The 17,901-nt window shown below is 49.3% G+C and overlaps 1 protein-coding gene across 2 annotated transcripts in view; it reads left to right on the forward strand.

Annotated features, from left to right (window-relative positions):
* Positions 1 to 17,901, forward strand: part of Atp2a2 (ATPase sarcoplasmic/endoplasmic reticulum Ca2+ transporting 2) — a 60,626-nt gene extending 42,725 nt beyond the window's left edge. Inside the window, exons 10-21 of one of the 2 annotated variants that reach the window (XR_001199631.3) lie at positions 443 to 545; positions 1,393 to 1,524; positions 9,184 to 9,306; positions 9,404 to 9,622; positions 9,967 to 10,302; positions 10,592 to 10,812; positions 11,170 to 11,372; positions 12,954 to 13,039; positions 13,457 to 13,590; positions 14,030 to 14,147; positions 14,243 to 15,672; positions 17,115 to 17,901. Coding sequence is in view for 1 of the 2 variants with exons in the window: in XM_003462931.5 (XP_003462979.3) it covers positions 443 to 545; positions 1,393 to 1,524; positions 9,184 to 9,306; positions 9,404 to 9,622; positions 9,967 to 10,302; positions 10,592 to 10,812; positions 11,170 to 11,372; positions 12,954 to 13,039; positions 13,457 to 13,590; positions 14,030 to 14,147; positions 14,243 to 14,363; positions 17,115 to 17,128 (1,810 nt within the window). In the remaining variant the exon portion in view is untranslated. The remainder of the gene's footprint in view (positions 1 to 442; positions 546 to 1,392; positions 1,525 to 9,183; positions 9,307 to 9,403; positions 9,623 to 9,966; positions 10,303 to 10,591; positions 10,813 to 11,169; positions 11,373 to 12,953; positions 13,040 to 13,456; positions 13,591 to 14,029; positions 14,148 to 14,242; positions 15,673 to 17,114) is intronic. The other variant, XM_003462931.5, reaches the window with a different exon arrangement.

Genomic DNA, 17,901 nt, shown 5'->3' on the forward strand with positions numbered 1-17,901 from the left:
TGGGTACATAATCTCTGTTTGTTTGATTTGTGTTTTGTTTTTGAGACAAGATCTTACCTAGTGTAGATCAGGTTGGAATTAAACTTATAGCAATCCTCCTGCCTCACCTTGCTGAATGGTGGGATTCCTGGTGTGTGCTACCATGCCTGGCTCTAACATTTGATTTCAGAGAGCCGTCACACTCTGTCTGTCTGTCTGTCTATCTATCTATTTATTTGTCTTTTTGAGACAAGGTCTTGCTATGTAGGTCATGCTGGCCTTAAGCTCACTTTGTACCCCAGGCTGGCTTTGAAATTGTAAGGATCCCCTGTGGCAGCTGGGATTACAGGATCAAAAAATTTTTTTTGATGCATTTTTAGACTACTGTCCCCAAAATTCTGTTTTGAAAGAAAAATCAATAGTGGCAATCACACTGCTTCAAGAGTGTTTTCTCTCTTGACAGGCATAAAGACGATAAGCCAATAAAATGTCATCAATATGATGGTCTTGTAGAATTAGCAACCATTTGTGCTCTGTGTAATGACTCTGCTTTGGATTACAATGAGGTGAGTCTGTTCCTAAAAGAAAAGCTAGAGTTCACAGTTTCTTATTTAAGGGTGGGGTGGCTTGAAGGATAATCCAGCCCCCCTTCTTACCTTTTGAAAGCAGGGTTCTTAGATTTATTTTCCTCTTCCGTTCAAGAGTCTATCTCTAGCATCATCTGGCCAAAGAAAGCCGCGTGCTATTTGTAGGTCTCTGACTAAGCATTGCAGTTTGTTGCCTAAGAATTTTATGCTATATCCTCAATTGTGCACATCGTGATTATTATGTAAATGAGTAAAACCCAAGTTAGAAGGTGTTTTCTGGAGGGAACGGGGTATTGATTTTTAAGGTGGCTAGCTGTGTATTTTTTGGACAAGCTTAAAACTTTGATGTATATGATAGTGGCAGTGTATGCCCATAATCCCAGCTCTTTGGGAGACAGAGGCTGGTGGATCACAATTCTGAAGCCAGCTAGCTTTCTTTTTAATACTGGAAAAAATATTTCCCTTTCTGTCTCATGGCAAGCTAGGCCTAGTCAGAGTTAGGGTGTTACCTCCTCAGTGATGAGCAGTGATCTAGAGTTTGAAACCTAGTGTTCGAAAGTTCCTTGAATGAATACTCTGATTGGTGGCTTCTTACACTCAGGTGAAATAATACCTACTATGATTAGTGGAAAGGAAATGCGAAAGCTACTGCATAGAAAAGGTATCATGTATGCCTGCACTTTGGGTATGTTTTTAGTTATCTGGGTACTCTGCTGTAACGTAGGGGAAAAGTGGCCCGTAGAATAATGATGTAAGATGCCAAGTTGTCTTTCTGTGTGGGAAAAAAAAGAAATTTACCTGTTTACTTCCTTTTTAATTAATACAGGCAAAAGGTGTGTATGAAAAAGTTGGAGAAGCTACAGAGACTGCTCTCACTTGCCTGGTTGAGAAGATGAATGTATTTGATACTGAACTGAAGGGTCTTTCTAAAATAGAACGTGCAAATGTCTGCAACTCGGTCAGTACTTGCATTTGCTGTGTTGTTCGTCCAGCCATCAGTCATACCATATCTGCGTAGTCCATTCACTCTCCTGCTCTCTCAGACAACTAATTATATCTTCTCAAACTTGTAATACCTACCTCCCTATATTCATGCCCAGGTAAATGATTTTGCTATTTGAACAAGAAAAGAAAAGCAAGCAATAGATAATTTCCGAACAAACTAATTAGATAATTTTCTTAAATAATCAGCTGAGCCCACCAGGGGTGTGATTGGACTTATTCCTATCAAAAGCCAGGGGCTTCTCCTGCAGTTCAGTTCCCCTCTCAGTGCTTCATCAGCACAGGGCAACATGCAGAGTACGTTGTTATCTTAAACCTCTCTTTGACTTCATTTCCTATTCAGCACTCCACTTCTCTCTTTTCTTACATAATAAAATTTCTTGAAAGGCCTGTTTTTAACACACTAACTTGGTCCACTCCTGTTTTCTTGAAGCCTTTCCAGCCAAATTCTTGCGTCCATCAGTCCATCAAAACCTCTTCTCAGAGCCCCCGTGACCCAATGCTGTTCCAGCAGCGCATGGCCTGTGTATGTACCTAGGAGCACATTTAAAGGCCATAAAGCAGATTGGTCAGATCAGAAAGGAAAGAAGTCTGTAATTAGAGCTGCAGGTTAATACATTTAGTAATCTAATAAACAAATGGAAAAATCAAGTCATTCCAAAGATTTGGACAACAGTATATATTCATGATGAAATCTGCATTTCTGTCACTCTTCTTCTCGTGCTCTCTGATACTTACGGAGTGCTCACCTAAGTAGACAGCCCTGCTGGTCTGGAAGGCAGGACTTACAGGTTATCAGGAATTGACTGCTAAACAGTGGACCTAGACAGTGGTGACCAGCAAGTCTCCCAGAATATTGGGAAGTTAATCCGATAGTCTGTATGTTACAAAAGGAAAACACTGCTGGGAATTAGAGAAAATTTGGATCTAGAAAATACGCTGCACTGCATTAAAATTTGTATCTTTTAAGTACACAGAGTACCCAAAGGTTAAAAATCAGTGATAAAAAGCTGTCTGAAGAAAGAATAAGGGAAAGGAAATGAGCAGGCAGTTGTGGGGCTGGAGGGACAGCTCAATGGCAGCAGTGCCCAGCGTGCACCAGGCCCCAGAATTGTTAGTAGCAGCTTTGTGGCAGTAAGTTCAACAGTGTAGAACCTGAACAGCCCCAAATCCTTTTAGGGACAGAGCTTTCTAAGTCAACCCAAGAAAATTTTAATAGGAAATTGTAAATTAAAATCCACCTTCTCCAAAACTTGCCAGCCAGTGTTGCTAAACATACAGCGGAAATAATACTGCTTTTCCCAGACCTTGTTAAGAGAAAGAAAAGCAAAACAAACTCCCTTGACGAGGTCAGCATGCTTGTGACATCAGCCAGATGTGTGGTCTCCAAGCCCTGTCCTGCCACTCGCTGTGGACACAGCCGATGGCAAAGCTGGAGCCTGCACCGTAGCCCAGCAGCCTGACCAGGTGTCTGTTGAAGAGCTACCGCTCCCCCTTCCTCCCCAGGGTGTGACACTGCCCTGGCACTGGACCTGACTTCCTGTGGCCTCACAAGCCCCGTGAGGCTGCACCTGAGTTGAGTGGTCTGCAACAGCTGTTGGTACTGGGATTTCTCTGAGCCAGCAGGCGAACCGTCCCGTCACTGTTCACCGGGAAAACGACGCGGCTGGCTATCCTGGCGAGGGTTGGGCGGTGGCTTGGGTAAAGGGCAGTGTGAGACAAGTGTCAGCAGCAAGGGCTGCGCAGATCCAGTGAGAGCGAGCCCCAGCGGCGGGCGGTAGAGCAGCAGCGCGAGACAAGCAGGAAGCTCTGTGCACTTGAGAGAGGCATGCAGAAGCTGGGGAAATAGGTGGGAAGGGGAAGGGGAGTAAGATCCCCTCGCCATACAGCTCGGGCTCCTGGGCTCCATCTGCCAAGCGCCCAGCCCCATCCTGTGGGCAGTGTGAACAGTACCTGCCTTCCATTGTACCCTGCCCAGAGCTTGATTCCTGGCTGCCAGCTTCATCCGTGCAGGTGCGGTCATCACCGGGTGGCTGCCACGTGGCCCCTGATGCCTCGTTGTAGGACTTTGTTATTCCTTGGACCTTCCTGCTAGAATTTAGAGAAATGAGAGGAGGAAAGTAGTTGGCTTTATGTTTAAAGAACAGGCTTGGGGTTGGAGAGGTAAAAGCAAAGGCTTTTTAGTGTTCACGCTTTGCCGTGCTGCAGACCCTTTACCTCTGTCAAGATCCACGGCAGGGTAGGAGGAAGTGTCAAGGACAAGGCCTGGGCTGAGGAAGGGCGGGTGCTGGGGTTCTGCCCAAGACCCCAGGCACTGGAGCCCACCCTCCCCGCATGTGGTGCTTGCAGGGAGGGAGGCACAGCTGGTGTCCGTTGCCGCAGCCTGCTCACTCAAAATGAGGACATCTCAACTGCGGGTGGACTGTGCTTGATTCACAGGTGGGCACAGGCAGGCAGGCCTTGGGTGGCCTGTTAGCGTGTCACCCTGCTGATGTGACTGCTGGGAAATGAGACCCATGTGGGTATTTCACTACATTATCAGCTCACACAATAGGGTGGGCATTCAGATGTCTTGCTGATAGGCAGCTGGAACCACAGGTGTTAATTCATGGCTCCCATTGTGCAGGTTTTTTTTTTTTTTTTATTTTTTATTTTTTTTTTTTTTATTTTTTTTTTTTTAAATTTTTTTTTTAATTTTATTTAAGGAGAAAAGAAAAAAAACGCAGGGAAAGGGTACAAGTTATACAGATTTACAGAAAAAAAATGAACAGTAGGAAATCACTAGTTAATGGATTACATATTGTCATCTTAGAAATAATTGTTCAAGTCACAAAATTAAAGCTTGTAAAGTGGACATTCCATCAATGATACTGCAAACAGTTCTGTTCATTGATCCAATAAAACTCTGTGATATCATTTTCTATCTTATACACTTAAATATACATGCAGTTATATAGTTTGGAGCACTTTCTTTTCCTCTCTTTTGTACAATGACTATTACACATTTTGGGTTTCATTGCTCCCACGGTTCTTATTGCTTTTTTGGAAGAGAGTAAAACCAAATGTGCCATAACAGAACAGAATCGGTCAAGTCAAAAGGGTGGACATAATAGATAATGTAAAAACATAATACAAGGTGATCAACAATGGTTATCATAATGCCTCCCGCTATCTCTAATAGAATTGCCTATATCGTTAGTTATAATACAATTGAACAAAACAGTAAAGAATAAAACCGACAAGACCAAAACATTGGAGACATTGTAGGTCTTCAAAAGTAGATAAAAGTCAACAAGAATGGGCGTCATAATGAATCTCATTATCTTCACAGCTGATGCCTAAACTTTCGAACCTGATACTATCCAGCAAAACAGAATAGGGGAACATCAGTTAAAAACCAGATGGTGAGAGTAATACAGGGCTTTAAATCAAGGTAATGAAAAGTCAAAGTGGATTACTATAATATATCCTGCTATTTTTTTCCTTTAATTAAAAGGATAAAGATAAAAAAGTAAATAATGGAGTGGAGATTGAGATAAAAGAGGGCATAACAACAAAACAGTGCAGATCAAAACATAACCATTTAAGCAGAATAGTGTTTCACCACCAGATAACCCTGACCTAAAAGTAGTTACCATATTGTCTCTCTCTTTGAAATCCTTTAGTACAACTTCGTATACTGTAGCATTAAGTATATCAAAACAATGTAAAACCATTCAAGAGAATAACAGCATTACAGAGTATTTAGAATCGACTAACAGCAAATGAACAATGGTTTCTGTATAATCTCCTTGTCTTTAAAAGGTTTTTGCTTATACTATCGTACATAATAAAATCCAATAAGATACAGCCTATTTAGACCATTGGAGACAGGACAAAAGCTAGATGAGACTTCAAAACAAGATGATACTAAATCAGTATTACCTATTAAGATGTCATTTTCTCCAAAATAGCTGTTCCTATCATCCAATCTTCTCTGCCTCATTTCTGTTGAGCTCTTTTTCTGTCAGTAGCTGTCAGTTTGTCTTCTTCATTTTGTTCTCTGCTCCATTCGTTGTGGCCTCCCCGCCACTATTTCTGGGTTCTTTGTATTTTTCTTTTTTTAGAATATCCTGCAATACTTTCTGTAGAGTTGAATTGGTGGTTGCAAATTCCCCCAGTTCCTCTTTATCCTGGAAGCACCTTGTTTTTCCATCAATTTCCAGGGACAGTTGTGCAGGATATCTCAATCTTGGCTGGAGATTATTATCTTTCAAAGCTTGAATTATTTCCCCCCACGCTCTTCGTGATTTGATGGTTTGTGCAGAGAAATCTGCTGTAATTCTGATGGGTGTTCCCTTGTAAGTGGTCTGTTTCTTGTCTCTTACAGCTTTTAATATTCTGTTCTTGTATTGAATTTCTGGAATTTTTATTATTATATGCCTGGGTGTTGCTCTGTTTGGGTTGTAGGTAGCTGGGGTCCTGTATGCCTCATACATCTGAGTATCTTTACCTTTTGCTAAATTAGGAAAATTCTCCTGGATTATTTCTGTGAGTAGCTTTTGTAGTTCACTTGTTTGTGTCCCTACTTCTTCTTTTATGTTCTTAATCCTCAAGTTATGGATCCTCTTATCATCTTCTTGTCTTTGTATTATTGCTGTTTGTTTCTTTGTTATTTTTAAGAAGTTTTTCATTTCATTCTCCCATATTACAAGTCTGCCCTCCAGTTCAGATAGTCTGTCCTTAGTTTCTTTCAAGCTGTTATGCCAGTCTTCGATAGACTTCTTAGTATCTTGGTAGTCCCTTTGAACCTGCTTCACGTATTCTATGCTTTCTCTGTTTTCTCCATCAAACAATTCTCCCCTTTTTTTCTGTTCTTCCATTCCACCACCTGTTTTTTCTTGGGTGGTACTTAGCATTTCTCTAACTATTCTGCTTACTTCTAGCTTCAGGTCGTTGATAACTTCATTCCTGAATTGGTCTACGAGGCTCTCTATATGGTGCCTTATGTGTATTGGTGTGGTGTCTGCTATTGCCTGTTTCTCAGAATTGGGGGCCGAGGAGCCTTTCTTGTTGCTGCCTCTTCCCATGCTGCCTCTTCTTCTCTGTTCCTTATATATGCAAGCTTATATAAGAGGCCCAGCTTCTCTCCCAGTCAGCCACAGCCTGATCGAATTGCGCCAGTTAGGTGTTCCCGCTCACCGCTGCGCACCAGGGAGTTACGGACCAGGCAGCCTCCGCGTCTCCCCTCCCAGCCATCGTCAGGCTCTGGGATCTGGGTTGGGACAGCCTACCAGGTCCGCTGGCAGCATTACGCAGGCTAGGCGCTTTTCACCAATCCCGTCCGAGAGGGGAATGTGTGGCTGGAGTCGCCACCGCACCCTGCTCCCGCAGGACTGCTCAGGCCCAGAAAGTCCTCTGCTGGAGTCAAACTGTGGTAGAGTGTCAGTTTCTCTCACTCACCTCACCACAAGTCAGTGCACGCCTCCCTGCCGTTCGCAGATTGCCGTTCTCAGAGCTTCTGTGCGTCTCTCTCCTTGCCGAGCCACTGTAGAGGCAGCCAGCCGCCGCGCGGCAGGAAACCCAAATCGCGGCTTACAATGGCGCGGGGTCCAGCCTCCACACCGAGGCTTTTCTGTTCCTGTTTTAGCACCAGGACTGCATTCCAAGTTGGTTTCTCTCAGCCCAGTTCATTCCTGAGTCAGCAGAGCATAGCTCCACCTGCTTATGTCTCCTTAGTCCACACCATTCCTGGCTTCTGAGCCAAGTCTTTCAGAGAGCCTCCGGTAGTTGCTGTTATCTGTCCGCCATATTCTCCCGGAAGTCTGTGCAGGTTTTTATAAGTGAAAAGACAGAAAAATGATTAAATCTGTTTGTTACACCAGTGGTAAAAGTCTCCTGATGGGACAGTCAAGCATGCACAGGTTCAAGCCAGCAGGCCAGTGTTGGATACCTCCCTCACAGCCAGTAAGCAAGGCGGGAGATCCTCGCAAAGCCACACTGTATGTGACAGCTCTGTTACTTTGTATACCTCAGTATCACAGAGGTGACCTGAAAACTTCATTCACAGACAGGTTTGTGATCTTCTGAAATTTGACCTGTAGCTGCAGTCACTTGGTGATGGGAACAGCACCGCAGTGCCTCTGCAGAGAGCAGCATGGTTACGGAAAGGCCGTGTCTTAGAGACCAGGCATCTTGGCCACGGCCTCTTTAGCTTCATCTGTTACGTATTAGCTTGGTGAAAGCATCAGAAGTGCTGTCATTGCTGAAAAGTCCCAGAAGCAAACTCTTTAGTGCCATTCCCAGCTCAGCACAAACCATAGTCCACGGTGGCACAAGTGTTTAGTGGACGCGCAGCATCAGGGCTCCGTGCAGGTTGCAGCGGTGCTCATACTGAGGCTGCTTAGTGGCTGGCAGATGCCTCAGGACACCTGGCCTGGCTGACAGCTGTGTGCCCTGCAAACTTCGCACAGCCTCCTAGATTGGATGCTTAGGATCTGTGTGATTTCCACAAATGACTATGGCTCCCATGTGTGGGAGAGTCGTTGTAATTTACCACACTAAGAGCAGAAAAGAACATCTCTGCCGAGGCGGATAAAGAACATGAGGAAAATGGACGTGGGATAGCGGGTGTGTCTTTACACTGACTGGGGTGCCTATAGTCCACGCTAGCATAATTTCTGGAAACAATTGCACTTAACGTCTCTTATTTGGGATTTTACTAGCAGTCCTGGCCTATGCAATAATGCAAGAGAAATTGGGAAGGAAAGGTATCTATTTGTGGTAATGGGCCTAAAGCTAAGGGGTCTCCATCTTTGCCTTACCTGACCCACCAGCTGGTACTGCTGGCTCAGTCTCTGGTTGAAACTCCTGGGCTTGTTCGCCCTCCTTGCCTTCTCTTCGAATTTTGCCAGCTGGCGCTTTGAAGTCTCACCAGGAACTGGAGGTTCCATGCCTGGTCCTTGCCGTTTCTCCATCATGCTCTCTGGCCCATGGGTTTAAACACCACCTGTGTGTGTGCTAGAGTCCAGGGTAGCTGCTGGTTTCCTAAAGCTGTCAGAATTATTACAGACTGTGTCGCTGGTGCGTGCCTTAGACTCATTTTAGAGGCCTGGCAGCTCCCAGAGTGCACCCTGCTCCTCCAGGGCCACTGCCCACCCATGTTACCATCCCTGTCCTGTGCGGTGCTGTTGGCTTCCCAGGCGTTCCGAGCAACTGAGTTTCACTTACTACCAATGCCCTGTGGTGACTGCAGATCCCAATCCTGTCACCTGTCTCCACTCGCCCTTGCTTGTGAACTGTCCAGCCAAATCAGCTTGCTGAGGGCCCCAGAGCGTCCCCCACCCTGGCCACCTGGTTCCAGGCCGAGCTTGCAGGGTCAGACTCGCCTGTCGCCACATGTCAACCACTGAGTGAGATGTCACTACCTGTCCTTACACACATTTTCTGTCCCTCCCTGTTCTATCCCCCTGTGGCCTGTGTCACTTCATAGTCTTTCTCAAACTAGGGTACAGGCTTCATGGGGGCAAGAACTTGTTTTTCTATTGCTGTATCCCGCCCGCATCATGGCTTCGGTGTCTCAGGCAGGGCATGGCAGGTGGGTTAGCCACAGTAGGCCCGCTTCGTCTCCTTACAGGTCATTAAACAGCTGATGAAAAAGGAGTTCACTTTAGAGTTCTCACGGGACAGGAAGTCAATGTCTGTGTACTGCACGCCAAACAAGCCAAGCCGGACGTCCATGAGCAAGATGTTCGTGAAGGCAAGTATGGTTTGGCAGCCTGCGCCTGACTCTGCTTAGCCAGGGCTCAGGCCCGGGCACTGCAGGTAACTCTGATCTAAACCTGTGACATTCCCAGGGCGCTCCAGAAGGTGTCATCGACAGGTGTACCCACATTCGAGTTGGGAGTACCAAGGTCCTTATGACCCCTGGAGTCAAACAGAAGATCATGTCCGTCATTCGGGAGTGGGGCAGCGGCAGTGACACCCTGCGGTGCCTGGCCCTGGCCACTCACGACAACCCACTGCGCAGAGAAGAGATGCATCTGGAGGACTCTGCCAACTTCATCAAGTATGAGGTAGCTGAGGGGTCTCCTCCTCCCCAGCACCTGCGTCCGGAGCTGCCGCAAATGGGCAGGGAGGGGCGCTGTGGATTTCCTGCGGGCCGCAGTGCCACCCTTATCCCTGAGGCTGCTGCTTCAAAAAGTTAATTGCATAGAATTCTGTTGCTCTCAGAGTAAAAATGTCAAGACAAGTTTAGTAACTTAGGCAACCTGTTTTGCAGCGTTCATGTTAGGGTGTCAACTTAAGTGTTTGCAAGATGCTAGGTTCGGTCCCCAGCCACAAACAAGGGGAGAAAATGTGTAAATGACCCTTTTCAAAACAGAACTTCCTGTTTTAACATGGTGATTTCCTTGCTCAGACAAACCTGACCTTCGTCGGCTGTGTGGGCATGCTGGACCCTCCCAGGATCGAAGTGGCCTCGTCGGTGAAGCTGTGTCGCCAGGCAGGCATCCGTGTTATCATGATCACAGGGGACAACAAGGGCACCGCCGTGGCCATCTGTCGCCGCATTGGTATTTTTGGCCAGGATGAAGATGTGACATCAAAGGCTTTCACAGGTCGGGAGTTTGATGAACTCAGTCCCTCAGCTCAGAGGGATGCCTGCTTGAATGCCCGCTGCTTTGCCCGAGTCGAGCCCTCCCACAAGTCTAAGATTGTGGAGTTCCTACAGTCCTTTGATGAGATCACGGCCATGGTAAGCATCAGGTGGGAAGGCAGGTCGGGTATTACAGAATTTTTAATCACTATTTTAGTAGTAGCCCCTTAATTTGGATCTTTTTTGTCATGTTCTCAGCTGTTTTCTCTACAATTGTTACCAGTAAATAGCTGGCGTGATGTAAGATCCTAGCATAGTTTAAGACCTAGAGAGCCTTGTGTGTCAGCCACGGGAGCGGTTTGGCGGTGTTACCCAGTGCCTGTCTGGGTCAGAGCATCGCACTCACATGCTCTCACCAGTTCGTGACCGATGGTGCCTTTGTTTTCAGACTGGCGATGGTGTGAATGATGCTCCTGCTCTGAAGAAGGCTGAGATTGGCATTGCCATGGGCTCTGGCACTGCGGTGGCTAAGACCGCCTCTGAGATGGTCCTGGCCGATGACAACTTCTCCACCATCGTGGCTGCTGTGGAGGAAGGGCGGGCCATTTACAACAACATGAAGCAGTTCATCCGCTACCTCATCTCGTCCAACGTGGGGGAGGTGGTCTGGTGGGTGTCAGTCTGATGGGTCGCCTGCATGCTTTAACTGCACCCCAGGCTCAGGCTGAGCAGCTGCCACATCTGAGCCATTTCCTTCTGTGCCTATCTTGGGTTGTAGTGGGGGACAGGGTTCCTTAACGAGGCAGCAGGACTTCGGGCCTCATGAGGGTTATCTACAAAGGGAGGGAGCTTGTCTGTGGCTGTGCTTAAAAGTGCAGAGGCTCCTTGGGCACAGCAATGTGATCAAATTCAAATTGGGTGTAACTGACAGTCTGTGAGGCCTCAGGAGGGGATCGTGTGGGGAGGAGGGCAGGGTGCTGCTCATCCAGCTCTCAGAAGTCACTGGGGATCTTGTCTTTCCTTCAGCATTTTCCTGACAGCAGCCCTTGGGTTTCCTGAGGCTTTAATTCCTGTCCAGCTGCTCTGGGTCAATTTGGTCACAGATGGCCTGCCTGCCACTGCACTGGGGTTCAACCCTCCTGACCTAGACATCATGAATAAACCACCCCGGAACCCGAAGGAACCACTGATCAGCGGGTGGCTCTTTTTCCGTTACCTGGCTATTGGCTGTGAGTAGTTTTTGTGTTGCTAGCTTTTTAAACAGAATGGAACAAAATTCTGTAAATTTATTCCATAAAAACACACTTTTCTCCTCTACTAAGGGAACAAAAAGCAGAGGACACCCTTGCAAGCCTACAAACTGTACCCCAGTTTACCTAAACCCACTTTTGTGAGCAAAGTAAGTCTCTTCTAGCACCCTAATCGTCCTGGGCTTTGGTGAGCAGACTTTGTGCAGAAGGTACAAGGATGGTTTGGCCGAGTCCTGACTTTTAAGAGATCATAGGCAAGATGTAATAGAGGAGAATTATTGTTACCAATTATTGCCAAGGCCAAAATTAAGTTCCTGTTCCCTGATGAACGGATTGCTCACTGCTGACGGCATGCAAGGGCCATGTCCTGTGGGCCTTTGTGGCCCTGTCTTCCTTCTCAGAGGCTGGTGCTCTTCCCCAGCTCCTAGGGCAGGGATTCGATGGCCAGAGAGGCAGCAGCCTTCTCTGGGGGCCCAGAAGCACGCAGCAGGGTGGAGAGGCGGGGTGCTAGGCCTGGATCGTGTGTACTCCCCGAGGCTCTGTGGACATTTGCTTTCGTACTGCAGCTGCCCTCTGCTCAGTCTTGTCTTTGATTCCTCCTGTATGCTAGAAAGTCTCACAGCAGTACACCTGAGCCAGAGCGTGTCTTCCTTGTGACCAGCAGCATTCATGCGCGTGACAATTTCTGGGTTAGCTATATGCGCACTTGTCATTTTTGGTAGATGCTGCCATGCTGGGACAGCCTCACTCTGTCTTTTCCCCGTGGCTGGTTATCACCTCCTGAGTTCCAGGCCCGTGAGGAAGGAGTCCTAGAACCTGCCTTGGGCTCTTTCATGCTGCCAGTGCTGGGCACCAGCAGTTCTGACAGGGCTTCAGTGGACAGCATCCTTACACTGGGCTTCTGAGGGTGCAGCCAAGTCAGTGTCCCTCCTAGTATTCTCCATTTGCCTAAGGTGACGCATGGCCCAGCTCCAGCACATTTCTCTGCACTGAGGACACAGGTTTGCAGCCTGGCAGGTTTCACTGGCCCGCAGAACAGTCGCCTGAGTGAGGGCAGTAGAGGGGTGACAGACCCTGGAGGAAAGGAGGGAAGGCCTCTTGGATCTTTGTGCACAAATGCCCCATCTGCCTGGAATGTTTCCTCTTGCTGGGATAAAATACATGATCCCCGAAACCGGAAGAAAGAGGGCTTGACTCTGGATCATGATTTCAGCCATTACAGTCCATTTCAGACCAAGGCAGAGGTCATAGTAGAGAGGCATGGCCTCGTGGGGGACAGAAGCAGAGTGGGCAGGGCAGAGAACCAGACACCCCCATGTTTAAACCAGCTGAAGGCCCACTGCTGAACACGAGGCTCCAGACCTTTTAGCTCTGAACCCCAAACCCTGAGGCCTGGCCGCTTTGACTCTGGGCATGAGGAGTTGTAGGCACAGCATAGCTCCAGTGTCCTATACTCCCTGTGCTGTGGAGCGAGTGCCTTTGTCCTGGGGATTGGGCCATGTGGCGTCACACGGTGTGGCCACAGACCCAGATGTATCAGCTGTGTTGTGTGTATTCCAGGTTATGTTGGTGCCGCTACTGTGGGTGCTGCTGCATGGTGGTTCATCGCTGCCGACGGGGGGCCCAGAGTGTCCTTCTACCAGCTGGTATTTGCCCTCTCCCGTTCTGTGGGTGTGAGGGGTGGCAGGCCTGGGATCGCTGTGTGAGCACCGTCTGCTAAGTCATCTTAGCATTCAGACAACAGGAGCTGCACCTGAGGTCCTCAGGGGCCGGGCTTCTCTGGGACCTGGGGTGGACCCAGTGGCCATTCTGCACTGCCTGGGACTGAGGCCTGGGCTCAGTGTGCACTGGTGCCAGGACTTGAGACCTGGCTTATTGGTGCAGGAGTGCAGGTTTAATCCCAGCCTGGGCAGCTTAGTGACTTGGCGACCCTGTCGCAAAGCAAAAAGATGAGGGTCTAGCTCCATAGGAAGGCCCTGGGGTTCCCTGCTATCACCAGAATTGAAAAGCCAGGGCAGGGGACAACTCAGCCAATTGGGAATAGCCACGCACCTTTGTTGCAGAGTCATTTCTTACAATGTAAAGAGGACAATCCGGACTTTGAAGGAGTGGATTGTGCGGTCTTCGAGTCCCCATACCCAATGACGATGGCACTCTCTGTCCTAGTGACCATAGAGATGTGTAACGCCCTCAACAGGTGAGTCTGGTGGGAGGCAGTGCTCTGGCTACCAGGGTGGTGGGGGCAATGCCCTCAAGCCCTTTCCTCCCACAGAGGACAGGACACTGAGCAGCTCTGGGTTTAAAGCCTAGGCTGTCGCCACCTGCAGGAAGTAGGGGGAGGTGCTCAGCCTTGTGTTTAGATGCTGTCTTCTGGCAGCAGCAGAGGCCGGGATAGGGCTAGTGCCTGTGTGTGCCAGCCCTGGGTGCTCTCTACCCGGCAGCACTGGGACACATGGGATCTTGCGATTAGGCCGGTGACAAAAGCAGAGGTTTCTGCCTGAGAGTCCAGGGCAGTCAGGCAGCTCTGAGCCTGCTGAGGGGCCGTGCCTGGTCTGCCCTCCACCTGGGCGGCCCTGCCAGAGCCAGGTGCCAGTGCGGCCTCTGCCCTTTTGCGGAGCTCCCTCCCTCCCCACCAGCCTGTCTGAGAACCAGTCCTTGTTGAGGATGCCTCCTTGGGAGAACATCTGGCTCGTGGGATCCATCTGCCTGTCCATGTCCCTCCACTTTCTGATCCTCTACGTGGAGCCCTTGCCAGTGAGTGGAGCCGGGGGGGGGGGCCAGGGGGCCCGGGGGCCCAGGGCCAAGGGCCAAGGGGTGGGCGCCCTCCTGACGCGGCCGCGCTGCCTCAGCTCATCTTCCAGATCACACCGCTGAACCTGACCCAGTGGCTGATGGTGCTGAAGATCTCCCTGCCTGTGATTCTCATGGATGAGACGCTCAAGTTTGTGGCCCGCAACTACCTAGAGCCTGGTAAAGAGTGTGTGCAGCCTCCCACCAAATCCTGCTCGCTCTCGGCATGCACCGACGGGATCTCCTGGCCGTTCGTGCTGCTCATGGTGCCCCTGGTGGTCTGGGTCTATAGCACAGACACTAACTTTAGCGATATGTTCTGGTCTTGACTGACAGCTCTCCATGCAGAAGATGTCTAACTTAATTTTTTATTGTTTAAAGCAACTGTCTATTTCTGCTGAATTTTCACATGAACATACTGGCTGGTGAAGGAGGTTTCATACTCTAGATTTTTGTTTTGCTTTTTCTGACTCCAGTGGGGCTCAAGATTTTCCTTTTTTATACACATAATTAAAGTGTCCATTGACATGTACAGAGAACTAACACTATTTTATGCAAATATTTTTTTGTAGATGAAAAAGCATGTACAGTGTTCTGTTTAATACTCATCCTTGTATAAAAATAGTTGAGCCAGCAGACATTGTCAGCAAGTTAATTGGCAGCAGATTTTAGGAAATGAATGTGTGTGGTTTTTTTTAAAAAACTAAATAAGCATGTATTGTCTTTGCATGATTACCTGGATTTAATTTGATATCACAGTCTAATTTTTATTCATAAGCCAATTTTTCTGCACTGAGCAGAGTCCGCTACCTCAGTCAGTATTCTTTGGTTTGCCACCCCCCTCAGCCCTCACCGTGCCCTCCCCCGCCGGCCCTCCCGAGGTATGCCCGGCTCCTGTGCAGAAAACCTGGCTCCACGTTCAGTCAGCTGGGGTCGAGTCCCGCCAGAGTTTTTAAGGTTATTTATTTAAACGTCTAATGTACTTTATTGTAACAGACATTGTTTCGCCAACATCGCCTACTTCAACGGCACTTCACAATCTAGTTTTAAAAGAAAAATAAAACATTTTAAATGGACAGAGAAAAATAACTGTCTTGTTCTTAAGTGGCCTATCCTGAGCTGTCCCTAGCCAGTCCCCTCCCTCCCGAGCTTAGTTCAGGGGGCCTGCTCTGCTGCGCAGGGAGTCCGGAGTCTGGCTTCACTGTGGGCACGAATGTCACCGGGGTTTTCTGCAGGTTTCTGCTGGCTCGGTGTAGGACCGTGAGGGGGAGTGCGTGTGCATCTGTGCGTGTTTTGTAAAATCTGTAAATAACACATGACCAAATGAACATACTGTATAGAACTATTTTTATTTGATGTGACACTAACCACCACCGTGGTCATCTGAGAAGCGTTTGCGCATGTCAAGCTCAGTCTTCGGCAGCGTGTGCGTCCTTAACAGCCCTAACTGTGGTGTTTTCCTCCAATGCTTCCATCGTCATCAACTAACGTGAGTATCTCCGCCTCCAGTGAGGCGGGCCTCCCGTTTGCTGGGCGGCCCCTGCCCGGGCAGGGGTAGGAGGTGTCAGCCCTGGGACAACACAGGAGCCTCTGTGTAGCCGGCACCCGTATCCTGGTACCTCCGTGTAGCCCGGCGCGCTGGGACTGGGCCAGGCCGGGCTTGACCTCGCTAGCAGCAAGGAGTCGTAGCAACCTCAGATAGCGCTGGTCCCTCTTCAGTGGGCCACTTGCTTTATCTTTCTGGGTCACGTCCTTTGTGGCTAAAACTTGTCCTGTGTCCCCTCCGGGTACAGAGTACTACTAGTCCTCAAGGCCCGGCTGCCCCCGGGAAGGTCCTCAGGCTCTGTGGGCTGGGGTGGCTCGGTGTGGTGCACACGTTGGGCCTGGGGAGGAGGTTCAGAGGCCCCTGGGGTTCAGAAGCGCGCTGTGGGGGCAGCTGGCAGCTAGCAGCTAGCGAGGCGTCTGGGCTCTGCAGGGCACCGTGGCTGTCAGAGGGCAGATCCCGGGGTAAGGAAGTGAGGCACGTGAGGCAGAGGCAAGCAGTGCATCCGAGTAGAGGACCAAAACAGGGTATCTGGCCATGCTGGGGGGCAGGGGCGCCCCACAGTGGAAGCCAGGCTCAGCTTGTGGCGTTCCCTGACTCGGTGCCCTCAGCCAGCGGCCTTTACAGAAGGCCAAGGGCAGGGCCATGTCAGGAGCCAGGCACTGGCATGGAGCTGCAGGCCAGCACCACGGAGGTGCTTGCCTCAGGGTGGGGTGCCTCCCCCAGTGTGGGAGCCTCTCTTCCCCCATTACCCGGCCTGGAGCCGGGCTGCTGTGTGGAGCCTGCCCTGTGCCCAGATAGCAGCTGTGCTGCGAGGCCTGGAGGGAGCTAGGAGCCATGTGCAACCACCAGCTCAGGGCCCAGGACAGGGCAGCCTGCAAGCGTTGGCTCAGTGTCCACCCAGACCATGCCACCACCCCTGCCACAGCCATCACTGTTGCTGCAGTGCCACAAGCTGGGCCAGGTTGCCCTCCGCCTGGTCTTAGCACCAGGTTCTGGCAGAATGGCCACTCCCTGCAGTTAAGCAGGCAGTGGTGTGGCAGACGGGGCCAGCACTTCCCGGGGTGCTGTGCCCCGATGCTCACTCCTACGCCACTGCTCCTGCACAGCCTGGCCCCCCACCCCAGCTGTCACAGCTCAGCACCAGGTCAGATCAGGGCAGCTTTGCCACATATGGGGACAGCATGAGGGCACCATCACTGAGCCACTGCTTCTAGATGCAGCCTGTGTGGACGGCACCTTGGGATGGTCGAGCCGAAATGCTGCTCTTGGCATCTCTGAGATTGAGCTGTGTACCCCTCTCCTGTCGTCCTCGGTCTATTTTAGGTAGTTATTCTGACCTTCCGTCGTGGTTCACAAAGCTGATTCCCTCTCTCTTTCCTTTGCAGCCATACTGGAGTAACGGCTTCCTAGACTGTTGTGCAGAAATGTAAGGGTGTTCCGTGCGTCGGTTGCATGCATGTGCGTTTGTAGCAGTACACCTAGCCCTCTGCATGACTGACGTTGGGGAAAAAGAAAAGGAGAAAAAGCTCCCAACTCATTGTGTGTAATGTGGAGGAAACGTGTATCACCAGTGATTTTAGCTTTTAAATCAGAATGATGTTCACAAATGTACAACTTAATGAACTCCGAAAGCCTCTCCAGAGAAGTTTGGTTTCTTTGCTGAAGACTGAGCGTCTGAAACCTTCTCCGCAAGCCCCGAAGGTGCCAGCCGAGTCTCCACGTTCCTCTGCCGTGTCCCGCTCCTCGGTGTACAGTACCGAGCTTGTGCATGCCTTCCTGTGAGTAGCTGGATTCCTCAGCGGTGACTGTGAGGCCTGCTACTTTTTAATTGGCCCTGTACAGTTTGCTTATTTATAAATTCCTTAAAAACACTACCGGTGTTGAGCGGTTAGAGTGTAGGCCTTCCGTTCATAACCAGCTGTGTTGGAGTGTGCATAGACCGCTATTTCACCCTGTAGTAAAGTAACTTATTTAATGAAATCTGAGGCAGTAGGCAGATGTTGGTGCAATACAAGTATTGTGATGCATTTCCCCTAATCAGATGCTAAGCGTCAGGTATCACAGCGCATGTTTGGCTAGACTGTAAATAAAGGTCGAGTTTTCCTTCTGTGCTGGTAATGACAGCACTGCACAGACGTGGTTTCCAGTAAATAAATCTATTCTATGATACCA

Source organism: Cavia porcellus, unplaced genomic scaffold, assembly GCF_034190915.1.
Source record: "Cavia porcellus strain 051 isolate PalLab524CR breed Dunkin Hartley unplaced genomic scaffold, mCavPor4.1 scaffold_16, whole genome shotgun sequence".
In the NCBI taxonomy this organism is placed as follows: Eukaryota; Metazoa; Chordata; class Mammalia; order Rodentia; family Caviidae; genus Cavia; species Cavia porcellus.